Genomic DNA, 18,994 nt, shown 5'->3' with positions numbered 1-18,994 from the left:
TTATACCCACACATGAAGCCAAAAATGCAGTCACGTGCTTTGGATGGGAGCAGCCATCCTCTTACTTGACTCTGTCTCCTTGACTTTGGTGACTTAATAGGGTAAAGAACTTGACTCAATTGGACCTGTCATAGTATCCACAATGACTGGAACTGACATTGGCACATGACCCGGACTGAGCCTATGAAATGCCTTCCCTTAGAATTTTCACACTTGAGTAACAGGCTAATGCCATTTTCTTTCTGATCAACAAGCTATGTTGGTGTGTACCCAGATCTGCAGGCAATAAGGTTTCCATCCTTATTGAGAAACTAAACTAAGAGAATGAAGTTGACACACAAACAGAGAAAAGGTAGCAATAATGTGGTCTTGATAGTATTTGATTTCCTGGTTCCATCTCTGCTCCTGAGGCAAACCCTAACTTGCCCCTCTTCTGTTTGGTTACATAAGCCTAAAAATTCCTCTTTGGAGTAATCAAGTTTAAAATATATTCCTGTTACCAGAAACCAAAGAGCCCTAAAACAAAAGTGAAGTGATCACAACTATCAGATTGTTTATATATCCATGAATCTTAGCCCCAGCATCAACCCAACTATAGATTGTTATAAAAGTTTTTTTCCTAAAACCATCTCACTGAAAAACTCGTAATAATTGAAAATGGTTGATTCTAATGGTTTGCTATATGACAATGGTATAATTCACTAGTTTGCAAAAGACTGGTTGGCAATATTGGCTCCAAATTTTTCAAGCTCCAAATGTATGCATTAGTTCAGTAAAGATACATGAATAAACATCCAGCATTATTGATTCATTTTTAAGAGGAGTTATCTCTTAATAGTTTCTATCATTGCATTTGTCCTTAGTCCCTGTTATATACAGTTGTGTTATGAACTCTGGCTTGACTTGGTATTTAAAGGAATTAGGAACTGGAAATATTGTATTTCTAACATTGGCAAAGACATGTTCTTGGTCATTGTATTGATGGTTCACCTTGTGGTTTGTGGCTATTTTTTCTCTCTCCAAAGTGGTGCCTCTTATCAACAGTTTAAACAGCAAATTATTGGGAGCAAATTGTAAATACATGCATATATCCTTCCAAGTCATTCATTACCAGTTTTGTTTTTCCCTGCCCACTGTGAGTACTAAGATTTAATTGAAATTTACTTAAGCTATGCTATTATGTATAACATAATAATTTCAATTATACAAAATGAATGAACCATGAAGAAAATGACTGGTTCATCCTGAATGTTATAAACAACTAATATGTAGGAGAGGAGAGATTTTAATTAGGGGTATATAAAGCTTTCAAGTTACTTAACAAATAAGAAAGATCTCTGTTTCCTTCTGAAAGAGAACATGATTTAGAATCTGAAATAATCGTTTCCTTTGAAAGGACCCTATTTAACCATGCAGTTTTTTGGAAGCAAGGCAGGCAGTAAATTGGTGGGTTTCAGGTATTCCTGTGTCCTACAGCACAAATGCTACCACTATCATACTTTAAGTAATTTGTAAATGATCTTATTTTTATGAATTGATAATTACTTAATATGTCATATTCCAGAGTTTTCCAAGAAGACAAAAAAGCTTAACAGGATAAAAAGTGCTATTTAAAATTTTTAAAAAAAGACTTTTGTGGCAAAATAAATTTGAGAAACACTGGCTAACAAACTGGTTTCTTTCCTGCAGGACTTCTCAGAATCTTTAACATGGTAATATGTATTGTGAATCGCCACCATAAAGATAACATTTCCCATAGTTATTTTACTGTGGGGTTCTTTTTGAGTAGAGTATTTGTGAAACTAGAATTCCTTAATACATGCTTTAAGTGATTTATTCAACCTGTGTGTTAATTCCCTACTAATATCTGTGGCAAGGATTAGAAGTATTAATAAATGAGTAACTTAAGGCAGTCAAAGTTTCTGACAGAAGGAAAAACCTGCCTTCTCCTATCTTTGGTTAATGAGCTAATAATAATGAACAGTGTCTGAAACTCAACACTGATGAAAGGTAAACATCTTTTACACTAATAACATATTTTGCCTTGAGCAGGTGAGGAAAGCAGGAAATTGGTGGTTTCCAGTGTCACTAATGTCCTGCTAATGTCAAATCTGAAAATTGTCAGACACAAGCCTACATCTACTTTACCTGCAAGAGCTCCTTAAAGGTGAATTGTTCGTGGGTTAATTTTTCAAATTGTCCTCCCAAAACACTTGCCCACAGTTTGGGGCCTGTTCGTCCTCTCAGGTTACCAGCTTCCAGGCTAATCTGGTAAACGTTTAAATAAGGATTACTATGATAGCAATGTTTTTCTTCATATAAATAATTTGTATCTAGAGCTGGATGTGTCCCCTGGGTGTATATATGCTCTTGTATATTTCTAAGAAATGCTAATCAAAATAGAGAGTGGTTATTCTTACAATGCTTGCCCTGCATCCTTGGAAGTGGTTGGTAATGATAACAAAAGTTAGAATCTGTTCATGTATGATAGTTTCTTTTTAAAACATCAGCTAGATTTTTATCCATCACAGACAAGTTTCAAGTCATGTGAGCTTGTTAAACAATTTGTTAATACAAAAGGCAATTAAGCAAAACCACCAACCATACACATGGCTTTAAGATCTTAATCTAAAGTGAAATTCATATCATTTATTTATATGTAACAATAAATGACCACTCTAGACACTTGAAATCATTTATTCAAGGCATTTTTACATAATCTTGCAATCATAGTGTAGGCATATAATAAAAGAATGTGAGAGTGTAAAGAAGAATATAAAGCCAGTGTCTGGGCATTTAAAATAAGAGCTCTTCAAAAAAGTTAAAAATGTTTTACAACTAGAATTCCTGAAAAATTTGGGAGAAACTAAAACTTCATTAAAAACATTACAATACCAAATCACATGTTACTCAGTTCATAGCAAGCAGTTATATATTAAATGTTTATATCCTGTGAGCTAAGACAACACATTTTACATTCAAGTTGAAATAATTTAGCACCATTTTGGCTAGAAGGATAAATGAAATGCTTTAAGTGTTCAAAAGTGGCCCAGGACTTTTGGTAGCTGGGAATGAAATATGGCTATTGATTGAATATATTGATTGCGAATATGAATTCTAAACATAAAAAATACAGAAAAGGGTAATTTTTACTTATCAGTTATACTGTTACTATCAAAACAAGCTATTTTTAAAACAAAATATCTTCTGACCAGAAATTCAATATTTTAACAAATTTGGTAAAGATAAATTCTTAGTACCATGATAATTTTAGTGAACTGCATTTCCTCTACAATCTAAGTATTGGGAACGTTTATGAGTTATGATTATCTCCTGTGAGGTCAAGGAGAAAAAAAAATTGTTCATTATTAAAAATAATGCCTAGTGAATAACTAGATGATAGCAATTGTGAATAAAGTCATTATGTAAAAATATAAAGATTTCCTGGAAATAGGCAAGTTATGTGTTTGTATGTTATGGTACTGTTGCGAGACTGAATCCTAGCCTCAAAGGTCAAGACATCTTTAATACAGACTGTGGTCTGAATAATTATGAGGCCACTAATATGGCATGTGAAGACTCACTAAGTTATCTTCCCATTTAGCCGACTTTTTCACAGTTCTTATTAGTTTAAAAACCAGTCTCTTTTCAGTACTCAACATTATTTGTATCATTTCTACTTCCTGTTTAAAAGATTTTTTATTTAGAGTTTGGTAAGACTGGATTATATTTTTTATTTTATTAATGGATAAATTTTACCAGGTAATCATTATCTGTGGGTCTTGGTGGTTATTCAGAGAAGAGATTCCTTGAGGTTCAAAAATATTGAGTGTTAAATCAATACTTGTGAGTTATTTGGGAGTGTTTAGGGGTGGGGAGGAATATTTATATAAGGAATAAGCGAGAATCTTCAGCCTCTTAATTGAAACTTTTTTTTCTAAAATCAATGAAATAGTATGTGTTATATTTAAAAGGCAGACACTTCAGGGATTAGAAACATAGTTTTAACTATTAGTAACACATACATGCATATATCTATTCATTTTTAACTTTTTTTAAATAAAATATGGTCATGAAAAACAATAGTGCTTAAAACAGAAATTTTTTTAGACATGTACGTATAATGTTAAAAATGAAATAAGCTGAACCTCATGGGTAATAATGACATTTCAAATACTTATTGAGGTTAGGGACAATCATTTTCATATCCCAATGCCTAGCATGTGAGTGCCTAGTGTATATTCGGCCTTTAAATGATGATAGATGTACAGATAGATGGAAGGCCCATGGAATGATAGTAAATACATCTTCTCATATGTATCCAAAGGCCATGATATTAGCTAGTTTTTAGTATAGGGGTAAGAATCTTAATGAAATGATAGGTCTTAAATCTGTAGATGCCAGTCTGGCTCAGTATTAATACTGACAGTAGTTTTTGTTTTTAAAAAAGCAAGTATATTAAAATATCTCTGTTAGAAAAGATTACAATTTAAAAGGATCATTCTACAATCTTAAAACTAAAAGCAATTTAAGGCAAAGAGGTACATCAAAGAAGCTATTCCATAGCTCAGATACTAGCTCAGTGGAAGTTCTGGGTCTCTATCAAGCTGTCTGTATTGTCTCTTGGTGTGTGCCCTGGCAGATGAGGATCATGTGGCCCACTCTATCTGCCCTTGATTACTGTCCATCTCTAGCCCCTCTTGCCTTGCTAGGCATTCGTTGAGTGCAGAACGGTTATTTGTAGCTGGTGTTGACATTACAACTCTATGACATATAATACAGGGATGCCAACTCACTTTTACATTCTACCTAATGTGTCCTGGCACTGGAAATACCTTGCTTGAGATTTTAATACTGGTTAAAGGAGGAAAACTTCTGCTTAAGCACCACTAACTTAAAAGTGTAATTTGATTTCTTTCTGTACCTTTTGAATCTCGGAAAAATAGAAATTCTCCAAATTCTGTTGTGGCACATGGATTCACAGTTTAAAATAAAATCACAGCTGTCTCATGCAACACAGTCCTTGGTTTTGCAGAAAGTTGTGTTTTTTCTCCTTATTCACCAACATCTCAAGTATATAATGCTATGCGCTTCGCTAATTTGTATTATATTTCAGACACACACAAAAAAAACATGTATGACTGATTCCTGGATGACCTAGGATACTGTTCTTGTATCCATATACATTGTCATTTATTCTGGATAATTTAAAATTTTTCAGTCTTATTCTTTTTAAAGCTGATCATTTAAAAAATGTAGAAAAGTTGAAAATCCTAAGGTGTTTTTCATTAATATTTCTAAGTATTTTAGAGACAGTTGTGGTTTGGGGGACTTGTTTGAATGATTTTCATGTAAGCAAGGACATTTTTTTGGCTAATAGTTTAATATACTTAAATGCATACTATCTCTGGATGTATTACATCTATCATCAGAATGACTTCCCATTGACATAGCTGTCCTATGTATAGCAGTCCCCAGAACAGTAATTTTAAGAATGCCAATTAAAAGGTCTCTGCCCGTAGGAAAACTAAAGAATAGAGGGGAGCATCAACAAAGGTCAGACAGGAGTTGGGCAGCTCAATTACTTAATTCATTCCAAAACAAAAGCTGACTTAAGTCAGAATGAAATTTTACACTTGACAGAAAGAAAGGAGTTTATCTACTAATTTTAAAATGTAAACATAAATTTTATATAGGGTGTAACTATCTGAATACATATATTGCCATTTCTCTGCTATATAGTAATATTTCTTGACACCAATGGTAATGTGTTTGTTCCTTCCTCAGCACCAAATGTGTCCATATCTATTTAAACAGTAGGAGCCTCATTTCTAAAGTAACCTATGCTAGGACATATATAAAGCCAGTTATTATTATGGTTCACTAAAGTTTCAGAACTTTAGAAAATTCTCAGTTTAAAATAATTTTGACTCATTCATTGAAATATTTTTTTTCGTTTTACACTATAATTTCAGAAGGAGCATAAGAAATTTGGATTTCTTTGAAAGAGCCAAGTGTGCAATTACAGACTTGAAACACTGCGTTAATTCACAAAGTAATGTGAATGATAATATTAAAAATTTCCCAAATAATGCCGATTTAAATGTTCAAAATCCAGTTATGTGCTTTGTTACAAAACAGTCCAAACAAAAATTCCTTTGTTGTTTTCTGTTCTCTCTTTCAAAATACATGAATCCTACTGAAGTTAATCTATTTTTTCCCACTTCAGAACACCAGGTACTGATTTATCCATTGGAAGTTTTGGCTTGCTTTCTAATACCTAGATTAAGAAAACAAAATAAGACAAGTTATTAACCTGATAATACTCTGAGTATAGTAGAGAAGTTTAAAGTCACCTTTTTAAAATATATGTGTGTGTGTGTGTGTGTGTGTATACAGATAGATGGATAGATAGCAATTTCCCTCCACCAAAGCGATAGTCACCTTCTGAAATTATCCATTAATACATTATTTTAATACTGATTTGAAGAAAGTGACTATGTCAGTAGCAGAAATTGTATGCCTGATACCTACAAACTTGATGTTTAGAGTTAAAAGAAACATCCTCTGAAACAGTCAAGGCTAAAGCAGGATTTACAGGAACAGCAGACCTGGCTAGGTGAGTTCACTCCATGCAGCAAGTGTGGCATGTCCACTAAGAAGCAGGTTCATGACCTCTGCACTGTCCTGCATTAGTCCTTTCCCAGCATGGTTCTGGATGTAGAATGTTACATTAACAGGCCGAGACTGGGTCAAAGCCAATAAATCTAATATTGTATTTATGTTGTGATCATAGATCCCCACGTAAATGAAATAAGAATCACTTAGTCCAAATCATAAACCATCAGTTTCCAAATAGTCATTTCTATGAAAAAAGAACTTAATCATGGTATCTTAGAATTGAACTGGGCCACAGAGTCACCTGGTTCATACGTTGGGTTTACAGTGAGGAAAATGAGGGAGATAGGACACATCAAAGGCACACACTTTCTTACTGGGTGGTTTTTACACACCAATAGAATGCTCTCAAATATTTGATTAGCATGAAAAACGATCAGTGAACTAAGAGATGATGTGTCTTTAAGAGTTAAAAAAAATTACAATAACGTTACCAAGGGAATCACACACACACTTGCTTACAGAGCCACGGACTGACCACATGGCTTTAGGCAAGATACACACCTTGCTCAAGAAACTTCAAAGACTCCCCGTGGCCACCAGGATGAAGTTCAAACTTTTTAGCTTGCTCTTCAGTGCTCGCTTTGATCTGGTCCCAAATTTTCCATTCTTTTTGCCCATGAAACTTATGCCTTAGCCAGACTAGAAGACTTGCTTTTCCAAACATGCCCTGCAATTTCTTCTTGCCATGCAGTTGCAGGTGATGTTGACTCCTCCCAGCATGCCCTTCCTTAACTCTCTCCAGTGCAGTCCTCCTCAGCCCTCAAGGCCCAATTCAAATGCTGTCCTAAAGCCACTCCTGAATCTCAGCCAGAGAAAATTTCGCCTTCCTCTGAACTCTGACCCCTACCAAGGGAGGCGAAAGTGAAAGTCAAAATATAAGAGGTGAGCATCATTCTAAAGGTGAGGGTTTCTTTCGCAAGTCAAGGTTTCTGTACTTCTCCCATGATTTTCCACTCGTAGAGAAGTATGAGCTCGTTATTTTATTATAAATCACTACCTATGGGTCCTTTCATTTTTTCATATTTTCATCTGATCAATATTGCTCATTAAAATTTTACATCAACCACTCTTGCAATTTATAGTCAGTGACAAGTGGCTAAAAAAAGAGAAAGAAACTATGCTGGAACAAAATAATTTTTATTTGTTCTAAATATCTAGCAATATCCAATTCAATGGATTCTACTGATGACAAGCAAGACACCTTCTATACAACAACAGAGTCACCTCACCAGACCTTTTCCTCACGGGAGGGCAGCAGTTGTACCTGAGAGTCACTTAGCTTATTGTAGCAGAGGTCATCCTGTTTTGACTGCATTTTATTTTACCCCCCACCATGGAATTTTCATATTGTATCAAAAATGAAAGTGCCAATGAATACATAATGAGTGAATAAATTAAGGAATTATAAAAATTAAGAGAAATTAATCCACTTATTTTAAATTATTTTACTTTAAGTTACTTCTCTTCTGGGGATTTTCAGTTATACGGTGATCAGCTCCACACAATATGGGCCACAAACAGCCAGGTTTTCTGTATTTTAGGCATGTTCAGAATATATTTGATAATCTTCTTTCAGTGCTACACCTTTGCTGTCATAGACTACATCTGTCTCTAATGCTATGATGACACTTAAAAAGCACAGGCTGGGGCTTCCCTGGTGGCGCAGTGGTTGGGAGTCTGCCTGCTAGTGCAGGGGACGCGGGTTCGAGCCCTGGTCTGGGAGGATCCCACGTGCCGCGGAGCGGCTGGGCCCGTGAGCCACAGCTGCTGAGCCTGCGCGTCTGGAGCCTGTGCTCCGCAACGGGAGGGGCCTCGGTGGTGGGGGGCCCGCGCACCGTGATGAGGGGTGGCCCCCGCTTGCCGCAACTGGAGGAAGGCCTCACGCAGAGGCGAGGACCCAACACAGCCAAAAATAAATAAATTAAAACATCACCCTTGTGTCTGCTACTGAAAAATGACAGTAAAAAAAAAAAAAAAAAAAAAAGCACAGGCTTTGCTCCTCTATGGAAATAAGGAAAAGGCTCCCCTCCAAGGTGAATGTAGCCCAATCCACTTTAAGCTCCACCTTCCTTCTGGCTAGGATCCCCAGTAGTGGGCAAAATATGCAGAACCAGATAGGTTTATCTGTACTTTGGAAAGCCCACAAACTACAGGTTCATCTGCAGCAACCACTGTCCTGGTTTGTGTAGCAGGGAGAAATTTCTATAAATTTTAAGTTTCTAGTGTAGCTCTGTTAGACACCTTTCTGCATGATCCATGGGCACTGACTGGTGCCTCTCACGTCACAGCAAAGCTGACATGTGTTCAGTATCACTCTAATGATGTTCTTCTGTTGGGAAGGTATCACTCACAGGTGGCATATGTAGTTAGAATCTATAACCCAGCATCACTAGAGCAGGCAGTGCTTAAGGGGTCAGGGTGGGACAGAGAGACAAGAACGCAAAACTACCCTTTAATTCCTCTCATCAAAGCACCACACCTGCAATATCTATGTGCTGGGATTCCTTCTAAGATTTCACTCAAAGAAGGGTTTCAGGACTAGGAAAATTATGAAGGCACCTCCATACAACCCTCCTTTTGCAGGGTATTTCCCTATTACTTGTGTTTGTAGAACTCAAATATGTGAAATCTTGATTTCTACAGAACAGGTGGTCTGACCTCTTCAGCTGCACACTTTAAGACAGTCACTTTCAAAGTGTACTTTGAAGAACTCTAGGAATTTCTTCAGGGCTCCTTCATGGACTATGGGGAAGAGGCAGGAAAGCCAACTCTCTGGGCTCCCACAAGGTTATCCACCCTGCATATTGCATATTTTACAGACTCAGCTGCCACAGGCTTTGAGGGTAAACAGTGTGTTCTGTGTCTTGTCTTAAAAGCTAAGTTTCAGGGTGATAAAAACCTGAGTACATCCCCTCCTCCATTCTCTAGCATTATCAAAAAAAGATCAGCTCTAATTATGTCATAGTACAGACTCTACCGTTTTCTACCTTTGGTCTATTTTACAAGGAAGCTGCAGTAGTAGTGAAAACAGACGTGTATAATGCCTATCAATGAACTAAAGCTCATTGTCAGGAGAATTACTTAGCTAGGCAAATAGGACTCACGGTGAAATTGTGCAGCCCGAGGCATACGCATGATGTCCTGTGTAGCGAATCTCACAGCGGACGACATTGTTGGTATAGTCTGACTCAGGCACCAGGTAGCTGGGGTTCACACTGACCTAGGCAACACAAGCATCATCTGTGTTTCAGATTTGATCAACAGTGTTTACTGGTTAATTTCTTCCTATTTTCACAGGGCTAGAACGGAGGCAATGTGCTCCAACTAAATCAAGCAGGGAGGGGGTGTAAGTTAGGCACGTGGTTCAACTCTGGAGAAGTTATCGAAGGAGGCTGTATATTTTTCCCTGAAGTTCTTTCAAATAAGAATTTTTAAAATATAGCTAGGTTGGTTTAGAAGTACTTCTGGAAGATGTATAATTGCTTGAAGGACCATGAGTATTTAACATTGGAATCCAGAGAAGAGGCCCATGAGTTGCAACTGAAATAAATTATGGGTACATATTCAAAGGTCTCTACCTTTAGAATATAGTTTCCGGGTTTTACATCTGTAATATCAATCCACTGGCAGTCTATGTCTGCATTATAGGTATCATAGCAGCCAGGACTCAGCCCCTGAAACAAATAAAATGCAAAAATTAAAAAGATGGTATATGGCTAGAATGTGCTAAAGAATATGCTTATTATTTGCAAATTAAATTTTAAGTTAGTACTTACAAGAGTTTGACATAAAACTATACTTATATTGCATCTCCTTTGAGAAGTATATATTACTCAGCCTTATAGCACCTCCAGCTAAAAAAAATACAGGACTAATATAAGTAGTAGTACATCTCGCTTCTTAAAATTGTCATAAATCACTAGTGATAAATACAATCTTAAGTGACAAAATAGGCCTCTACCAAAATTCTTGAATATTACCAGTTTAGGAATAAAGGCCATGTAATAATCAACTTGACTCAAATATCTTGTTATCAGTGGAACTCTCTCCAATTTCTCTTCTTGGAAATTACCTTCCTATACTCTGAATACCCAAGATACTCTGTGTATAGATTTTATGGTATTTATCCTTCTCTCCTCTATATTAAAATCATACTATATAAGAATATACCTAACTAGAGATTGTAAGCTCCACAAGGACAGAGTCTATATTGCATTTTTGAATAGTTAACACTTATGAAGTATGTATTATATGCCAGGATCAATTAAACATGTTAGATATATAAATTTAATTCTCACAACTACACGAGGCAGGAGGTAGTATTAACCCATTTTACAAATAAAGGAACTGAGGCACTATAAGGTCAAATAGCTCACCCAAGAATATACAGCTAGTTAATGGCTGAGCTGGTTTTGAGTTTAAGCATTTGGGGTCCAGGGTCCCTGATTGTAACCGCCACACTATGTTCTTTTTCACATCATCGTTGAATATTTTGTTGTATTAAAGGGATGATTGCCACATCAACTCTACTTGCAAAGATATTCACTTCCATAAGTAAATGAGTGCCTTCTACAGGCTGAGAAGAGAAAAACACCACTAAGATATGGTCCTTGCTCTCCAGAAAGTTATAGCCTGGTGAAATTTGCTCAAATTGGAGTCCATAGGTATATTCTTGATTCCACTGGTTCTTCATCAGACGTTTTAACTGTCGTATTTGCAGCCTAATAGTAGTCAAAATGAATTAAAAAGTATAAGCTAGAATCATTTAAACTCAATACCACGATTTAATTTCAGCACCCAAAATTGTTTGGTGCTTAAGATCACCTTGGTCACCAGAGAGATGGCAGAATCATCTAAAGCGTGTTCTACCAGTGCTGGTTTGCCTGTGGTTTGATTTGGGAAGAATGGGGGAGAATTGTGCTCTCATACAGCACACAATAGTACAGATAGGCCAAACTCAAAAAGTACATTTGCCACAGCAGTGAGAACCATTTTCCCACTTTGGTCCGTACCAACTTGTGATCATTCGTTAACCTTATGTTGAGTAGTAAATATATTATGAAGAATTTTCCATTTCTGATTTCCAGCACATAATTCTGATTCTGGCACATAATATATATTCAGTAAGTGTTAGCTATCATTGTTGCTACTACTACTACTACTACTACTACCACCACCACCTTCATGGCACTGTAAGGGATTCACTGGATTAGATGCCCATTTAAGACTCGTTTAAATAATGCTAAAATGCTTATCTTACCTTCAAGTGAACAAAAGAGCTTTAAAGAATGCTGAAATTGCCACTCTACCTTACTCAAATGGCAGAATTTAAGTATAAGCTTTGATTATTGGAACTGGCAAACAAAAGAGTTTTTCAGGGCAGTAAGCAAACAGGCATTTCCTGTATTCAAACTTTTAAAACTTTTAAAAAAATGTAGAACCTTAGCCAAGGCTGTAGAGATTAACTATTTGGTTTTAGCAAAACATAACTGTTTGTTACATAAATTAATGAGGTTAATGTAACTTTCCAGTTTCATATATACTTAATATGTAAATTTGTTATCTAAGAACTTATATGAAAGTATAAATGTAAAGAAGTCACATCTAGTATTACTTTTGGATACATTTAAAAACTTTATAATACAACTAATCTAAGTCAGTACTGGGACTTTGTGAGAATTTTTTTTTCCCTTTAAATGAAGCCCATGTTCAAGAAACACCAGTCTAGTGGAAAACACAAATACATTAGTCATTTGTAGTGTAAGACCTAGTGAATAATGGTTAAATAGGACACAAACGGAGGATAATTAACAAGAAAGCTACCTAGCTGATTCACTTCCTTATAAACAGAAACTAACACACCATTGTAAAGCAATTATACTCCAATAAAGATGTTAAAAAAAAAAGAAAGCTACCACATAAAAAGAAGTAGGGTCACCCCCCACGGAGCTGGGGGACTCATATGCTATAAACACCTATAGTCTTAGATTCAAATATTTCAGCAGTGAGCTGTCCAGACTGCCTCTTTTTCTAAAGGAAGAGAATAAACTCCAGGTCCGCTGCACAGGCCGGGTGCTGGGGGACTTGGAGATCACTGAGTGAAAAAGGGACCTCTATATACACATATGTGTAATGTGTGGGTAGGTTACATCTCTTTTGCTTAAAGACTAAGTGCTGCCCCACGGCGGGAGGAATTGAACCCTTACCCCTCCAATTGCTATGATGTTCTAAGCTGAGACAAAGAAGCAACGATAACATTTAGGTCACCAGAAAGCTTCCTGCCACAGCCCTGGAATTTGCTTCCCAAGATGCCAGCTGCTGATCCTTTTGTGCCCTGAGTTATGTACATTCACTACTCCCTGCCAAGATTTCCGCTGGAGTAAAATTATAATGTCCTTTTACAAATTAGGGTTTCTTATGGAAATACTGGCACAGCTTTTAAATGACACACATTTTCCCATTATAAGACATACAAACTGCTTAGGACAGCACTCTTTTTAAAAATCCATCCAAAGGACATCTGACATCAATTATACTGTAGGTTTAAATATATATGCATGGAGAAAGAAACTGTGTTCTTCTGCTCTTCTTCAGATGATTAAAAGAGACATTTTTAAAAGTACTTTTTAAGAAACTTATTTTCTGGCCTTTTGCTAATCCCAATCACCATTCTATTTTTAGTTTAATAGGTAGAGGGAGGAATAGTTTTGCAGGTGACAAAACAGAGATATCTTTTCTACAATTGCTTACCAATCAAGTTAAAGAATACAGAATGAGTGCAGAAACTGGAAACCATTAGGATTTTTTCAGATAATAAACTACTGCTTTTCACTGTAGAACATAACAGGTAGGCACACTGACTTTCTGTGATGATGAAATACTTTAAAAGTAATTTTGGATCATCAAGCCATCTCTTTCCTTTTCCCAATAATTTACCATATGGACTAGATGACCCCCTAAATAAAATAGTTTTTTTACAAAGACAGGCTGCAGGAAAGAAAATAGAAGACTGTTTTCTCTCTCAAGCCTGTGGGTTCTTGATTCCAGGTTGCCATCCTACCTGTGTGTGTGCAGTACATGCAAATCGCCTATGGTAGCCGTAGTCACAGGACGTGTCCTCAAGACAGAAACTTGCTTTGTGGCCTTCAGCCACTCTCCTCTGGGTGCTGGCATCAAGCAGGTCATAGTGGCTGAATTCATCCATGCTGTGGTAATGTCTAATGTCCCACACAACACAGAGACAGTGGTCAGTAACATACAGAGAAAGCAATGAGGATTCTAGATGACATCCCCACTGCTTCCCGCACTTGTTTTCACATCAGAATTGAGATCAAGTTGATCTTCTTAAAGGTAGATTCATGCTAGATTTTTTTTCCAGGACAAAAAATCTATCAAAATTGTAAGGCTTTAACTCTGCTACTAGGAAAAAAAGATCTACTTTTAGTATTTTGCTTTTCTATTTCACCCTGTTTTATCTTTGAATATTAAATAGAGATAGATAGTAAATTATCTTTGTTTAAGTGAAACTTGCCATATGTTCTCTAGTATATCTCCTTTGGCTGCCACTACCGATGCTTCATTCCAAAAAAGAAGAGCACTTGTCTCTTGAGAGGTTTCTGTGAAATTTTAAAAAACTGTGTTCTCACACATTTAAAATCCTTACTAAAATGCAAAGGAGAAATAAAGGCATGTTTTATCCACCATTATTATTTAACTAGTATAAACTTTTATTTAGAAATAATTCTATTTTATCAGCAAATTAGGTGCTCACATCTATTCTCCTCCTTTCATTAAAGTGAAGGTGCGGAGCTGTTCATCTTCTCACATAAGGAAAGAACAAGAAGAAATGGCTTGAACTATAGAAAGTTTAAGGGCACAAAACAGGATTTCCTGGCAATAAACACCTAGGCAAGTTACCAAGTCAAACTATAGAATTACCTTATGTTAAAATATTTAAATTTAGGATAAAACAAGCAACTACCTTGGGGTTGATACAGGCCTTTTAAAAGATTGAGGTAGGCCCTTCTCAGTTCATGGAGTAAATCATCTCCATCTTTCTTTGAGAACGGTATCGGAATCCTTTTCATAATGTGTGATCTTTATTAAACGCTATGAAATGCTACCTAACTGTAGATGATCTTGACTGTAATAGGCTTTTTTAGAACTCTTACCTGTAGTGTATTGGGATAAAATTCTAGTGAAGCTAATTGCTGCATCCTATCAACAGTTTTAATAAGCTGGGCTTAGAGTTTCCAGTTTAAAAGATAACAGGATATAGTAGTTGATGTATTATCTTAAAGATAGATTTCCTTGATTATGTCAAATTACATAGAGAGAAATTCTAAATGTAAATAACAGCAATTTTCTCCCTTTGTGTAAGAATTTGTCATATCAAGAATCACCTGTAGGGCTTCCCTGGTGGCGCAGTGGTTGAGAATCTGCCTGCCAATGCAGGGGACACGGGTTCGAGCCCTGGTCCGGGAAGATCCCACATGCTGCGGAGCAACTAGGCCCGTGAGCCACAACTACTGAGCCTGCGCATCTGGAGCCTGTGCTCCACAACAAGAGAGGCCGCGATAGTGAGAGGCCCGTGCACCGCGATGAAGAGTGGCCCCCGCTCTCCACAACTGGAGAAAGCCCTTGCACAGAAACGAAGACCCAACACAGCCATAAATAAATAAATAAATAAATAATTTAAAAAAAAAAAAAAAAACCCATATGGACCCTGCCCGTGTGGAGTTACAGTCCAGTGGGAGACAGACAATTAATTAAACAACTAAATATATAATTAGAATTCACCCTTATTTAAAAAAAAAAAAAAAGAATCACCTGTAAAATGAAAAAGCCACTCAAAAGTACCCAAGAGGCCCATCCACTTACTGGTGACAACTGTGCCATTCCCAGGAATATCTCGGTCGGCTTGGTAAGAAATCTGATGTCCCTTGGTTTTTCACTCTTTGGGGAAATCTTAGCAGCACCCTGTGATCATAATCTCTGACATCTGCCCTGTATGCTGAGCTGTGATTTTGAAAAAAGAAACATTATTATTTTCACAGAATATTAACTAAAGACAAAATTACAAGCAAAACCTTTCCATTCTATAATGGTCACTACTCCCTTCCCCCAACTAGGCCATCAGTTCCAAGAGACCAGGGCATTTTGCATACATTTTTTTCTTAAACAGTTAAATAAGATGTAAAGTGGGGAAGTAACTCTAATAAAAGAGTATTCCCAGATTAGATAAATAATTTAGTAACTATCTTTGAAACAACAGCATTACTGTAGTAATATCATAGGGAATGCAATGGTGTGTGGTGCAAGACTCAAGAATGAAGATGATGAGCTTGGATTTCTTCTCTTCTTTTAGCTGGACAGTTATAAAGGAAGTGGAAGAAATTTACAAAATATTTTTTTTCTTATTTATTTTGTGTGAATATATATATTTAAATACTATTGATGACCTTATTTTACATTAAAAAATATTTTTATGCGTCTTATCAAATCATCTTTTGCTCCCTCTGCTGGTTTCCCAGCAGCAAACTCAGGGAATTCCATTCCCCAAATTGCTAAGATTTTATTTTAGGACTAATGCAAAAACAAAGCTCTTGCTCATGCTCTTATTCTGGCTGAAGTAATACCAAAATAACTAAGTTAATTGTGGCTTCAAATAAAAGAAGAAAACTACGACGCCCAATAAGGGGCGCCGTACTGGCAAAGTGGCTCCCAATCTTTTAAAGGGGTATTGACAAGCTCTTCCATTACAGTATTTTTTCCACGTTATAGTAGTTTAATAAAACCTTATTGGAAACAGTTGGCTCCAGAGTTTAAGGATCTTGGAAAAAGAATAGGAGACATCCCCCCACCCCACCCCCGCTCCACACACACACACACACACACACTCTTCAGGATAAGGGTTTGTTTCATCTCCCTGACTTGTGCCACAGTTTGAAAGTCAGAACCCACAGAAATCTTCACAATTAACTCTTCATCCAGGTCAGCATGCCCAGGAGAACACATTCCACTTCCCAGCTCTTGTCTGCACGGAACAAGAGTGGTCAGAGCCAGGCACTTGAGCAGCACCCCCCGAACCAAGACGGAGGAGCTGGGCCGAGGAGATACAGCGGGTACCTGGCCAAGCAGTTTTCCTCCGCAGCGCATCTCAGGTTGTACATGGCCGTCTTTTGCACGTACGTGGACGCCTGGATGTAGTAGGGGTCGGGCACCAGGTCCGGAAGACCTAAACGTCAGCCAGGCGATAGGCAAAACAGTGAGACAACTCAGCGGCCCTCACCCTGGCTCCGGGTCCCTCCAGGTCCCTTACTCCTCACCCTTCACCCAGCCGGACTGCGGTTGTAGGGCTGCGGCTAGCAGAAGAATGGGGACGCCCAGGGCTGCAAAGCAATGTGGAAAGAAAGCAGGAGGGGCCAGGCGCGCGGTTTGCACCAGATTCCAGGGCTGCCTCTGCAGGAGCAGGGGGAGGGATGGGATCTGCATGGACTGAGGCCTGCCGCGCCCAGGCAGCCACGTCGGGGAGCCACAGAGTTGGGGAAAGGGTGCGCGGGTGTTTCCGGCGACTTGGGGGTGCTTACCATACTGGAAGTAGCCGGTGCCATATCCGGGCCGGTACCTGCTCCCAGGCCTGGGCCTTTCGTACGTGTCGTAGTAGTTGTAATAGGGGTTGTCGTCGGTGTACTTGTAGGGGTTGTACGGGTCGTCGCCCACCATGCCGTCCACGTCCACGCGGTTGGGCGGCCGCAGGTTACTGAGCGCCGGGAGCTCTCCTGGCGCCGTCTGGTTACCGGTGCGCTGGGCCCCAGACATCGAGTAGCCAGCTTGGAACCAGTGGCGGGCGGCGGGCCTGGGGCGGCCAGCTGCGGCTCCGGACGAGCCGGCGGTCCGCGCCCGCGCCGCCGCGGTGCGGTTGTTGCGGAGCAGCAAGATTGGCGTGCGCAGCTGCGGGGCGGTGGCGTTGGCGGCGCCCGGGGCGGTGGCGCCCGGGTCCCGTCGGCGCTGTGGCTGGTACTGCGCGCCCAGGCTCAGCAAGCTGAACACCTGCCCGTTGTTCTCCCATTGGATCTTCTGGCGCCAGGCGCCCGGAGCCGGCGGCTGCTCGCGCGGGGGCTGCTGGTGGCCGGCGGACGGCGGGGCGCAGCGCACGAGTGCGCAGAGCTGCAGCGGCCCGAGGAGGAGTGCGGTCCAGGCGTAGCGCATCGCTCCCTTTGCTGGATTGTCCCCGCTCCGGGAGGACGTAGCTCGGAGAAAAAAAAAAAAAAAAAGACGGGGCTCAAATCACGCGAGGGAGGGAGAAATCTTCAACTAGGGAGGCGGACTGGGCTCGCGTGTATCTCAGTCCCCACCAAGCAGTGCCAAGGGTGGGCTGCAGACCCTCTCCAGTAAAGGCGGCTGCTGGGACGTGGCACTCGCCTCTCTCCTCTTTCTCAGTCCTTCTGGAAGGCGACGGGGAGCGGCGTGGCGGCCCCGGCGAACGGGCAGTGTCTGGAGTGAAGGAAGGAGGAGAGATTTTAAACTTTCTGGCACATTTGCAAAGTTACACAAGCCGTTCTGGCCCGGCCGCCCCTCCGCTATTTGTTCACGTAATGTGATTGGAAACGTGCAAGGCGGACAGCTCCTCGCCTCTGCCCCTCCCTCCCCTCCCCGTCTTGTCCTCCTCCCCCCAGACACGTTGCACAGGGAGCGTTAAGGGGAAAGAACAAAACGGAACACACATCCTGAGACACACTCGGCTTAATCTGGGGCGAACATGCAGGAATTTCAAAAGACTCAGACAGGCAAAGCCAGCCAGGCCATGGGGCGACGCCAAAATATGCACGAAGAAAAATGCTATTAGGTCACCAGCCCTGCAGAGGCGGGAAGTCGGGAGGTGGGGAGGGTGCTGGGGGCGAGAGTCGGGGATGGGGGAAGGGGGGAGGGGTGGGCGGAGGAATGATTGTGACTAACTTATCCATAAGGAGTTAACCACACAAATTTCCCAATGCACACGCGTCGCTTTTATGGGAAGCGCCTTCAGCAAATAAACCCCAAGATATCAAATTTTGTTTTTCTGTGTGTAGGTAATATGAGAAATGGGTTACAAATTTATTTCCTCCAGTGAATATTTTAATAACCAAAAGTAAAATTTTACAGGGAACAAAGCCAGCTAACGCTGAAGTGATGAATAAACCTGTCTCTTTCAAAATGCCGGCCTGAATTGTGCTTTAAGTGGAAGTGAAGAACCATCTTTCATTTCCACAGTGTCTCTGAGGAAGTTTCAGTAAAGGGGGCTAGAGCAAGTCTGCCTTAGCACTCAGAAGGC

General features: G+C 39.4%; 1 protein-coding gene across 2 annotated transcripts; it reads right to left on the bottom strand.

The window, feature by feature from the left end:
* Window positions 1-2,681: 2,681 nt before the first annotated feature.
* Window positions 2,682-18,300, bottom strand: LOX (lysyl oxidase; the record flags this gene model as incomplete). Of its 2 annotated transcripts, XM_082457909.1 has the most annotated exons (7): window positions 17,271-18,297; window positions 16,810-16,918; window positions 15,562-15,699; window positions 13,742-13,898; window positions 10,260-10,355; window positions 9,786-9,901; window positions 2,682-6,280 (listed from the first exon to the last, which is right to left on the bottom strand). In XM_082457909.1, exons 1-7 carry the CDS (start codon window positions 17,890-17,892, stop codon window positions 6,274-6,276), a joined length of 1,245 nt encoding a protein of 414 aa, XP_082314035.1. In that variant the 5' UTR covers window positions 17,893-18,297. The 2 variants fall into 2 exon arrangements, with proteins under 2 accessions (XP_082314035.1, XP_082314036.1); XM_082457910.1 differs by lacking the exon at window positions 2,682-6,280 and having other exon boundaries at window positions 9,782-9,901; window positions 17,271-18,300.
* Window positions 18,301-18,994: the final 694 nt, after the last annotated feature.

Source organism: Balaenoptera physalus, assembly GCF_965194825.1.
Source record: "Balaenoptera physalus genome assembly, chromosome: 3".
NCBI classification, from domain to species: domain Eukaryota; kingdom Metazoa; phylum Chordata; class Mammalia; order Artiodactyla; family Balaenopteridae; genus Balaenoptera; species Balaenoptera physalus.
This window is presented reverse-complemented; position numbering and strand designations above follow the sequence as displayed.